Source organism: Papilio polytes, unplaced genomic scaffold (assembly GCF_000836215.1).
Source record: "Papilio polytes unplaced genomic scaffold, Ppol_1.0 DF821289.1, whole genome shotgun sequence".
Classification (NCBI taxonomy): Eukaryota; Metazoa; Arthropoda; class Insecta; order Lepidoptera; family Papilionidae; genus Papilio; species Papilio polytes.
The window spans coordinates 5327714-5328271 of NW_013527915.1; the positions used below are offsets into that span (position 1 = coordinate 5327714).

Genomic DNA, 558 nt, shown 5'->3' on the forward strand with positions numbered 1-558 from the left:
ACCATCAATGAATTCAGAATAAAAATTATAGAAATGTATAACGAGCCTTCTATTTAATTTGTTAAGGATTCGTTAGGTCTTAGATTAGCATGCATTGACCTCTTTTATTATAATATTGTCTCGCTGAAGCTATCATATATAGGATCTCTACCTATTTGTATTGCAATACTTTTATAGTCCAGTAGGTTATGTTAGGTTATAATTTCAAGGATTGGAATCAAAGTCATAAGAAATTTTTACAAGTTTGTTTTATTTTAATTCGACAACCTGTCATTATATTAACAAACAAATGACTGAGCACGCTCACATACGCACATACAATACACACACAAACACACCGCGACCGGCGCTGCATTGCATTATAAATTATACTTATATAGTCTTAAATTATGTTTCAGTCTATTGCGCTCTCCTCGTCCCGCACCGGCCACGCACGCACGCACGCGTCTTAACCGAATTATCACATATATTAAACCGATTTGCGAACGATCATTAACTACATAGTTTATTGAATTTATAGTAGGTCGGGGTGGGGGGTGGCGGAGACTTGCGGCTCCG

General features: G+C 36.7%; 1 protein-coding gene across 1 annotated transcript in view; it reads right to left on the reverse strand.

Annotated features, from left to right (window-relative positions):
• Nucleotides 1-230: 230 nt before the first annotated feature.
• The window catches only part of LOC106109219, a gene marked incomplete in the record, with an annotated part of 3996 nt that continues 3668 nt past the window's right edge, over nt 231-558 (reverse strand). Inside the window, 1 exon segment of the mRNA XM_013290629.1 lies at nt 231-558. Within this exon segment, the coding sequence (XP_013146083.1) occupies nt 360-558 (199 nt within the window).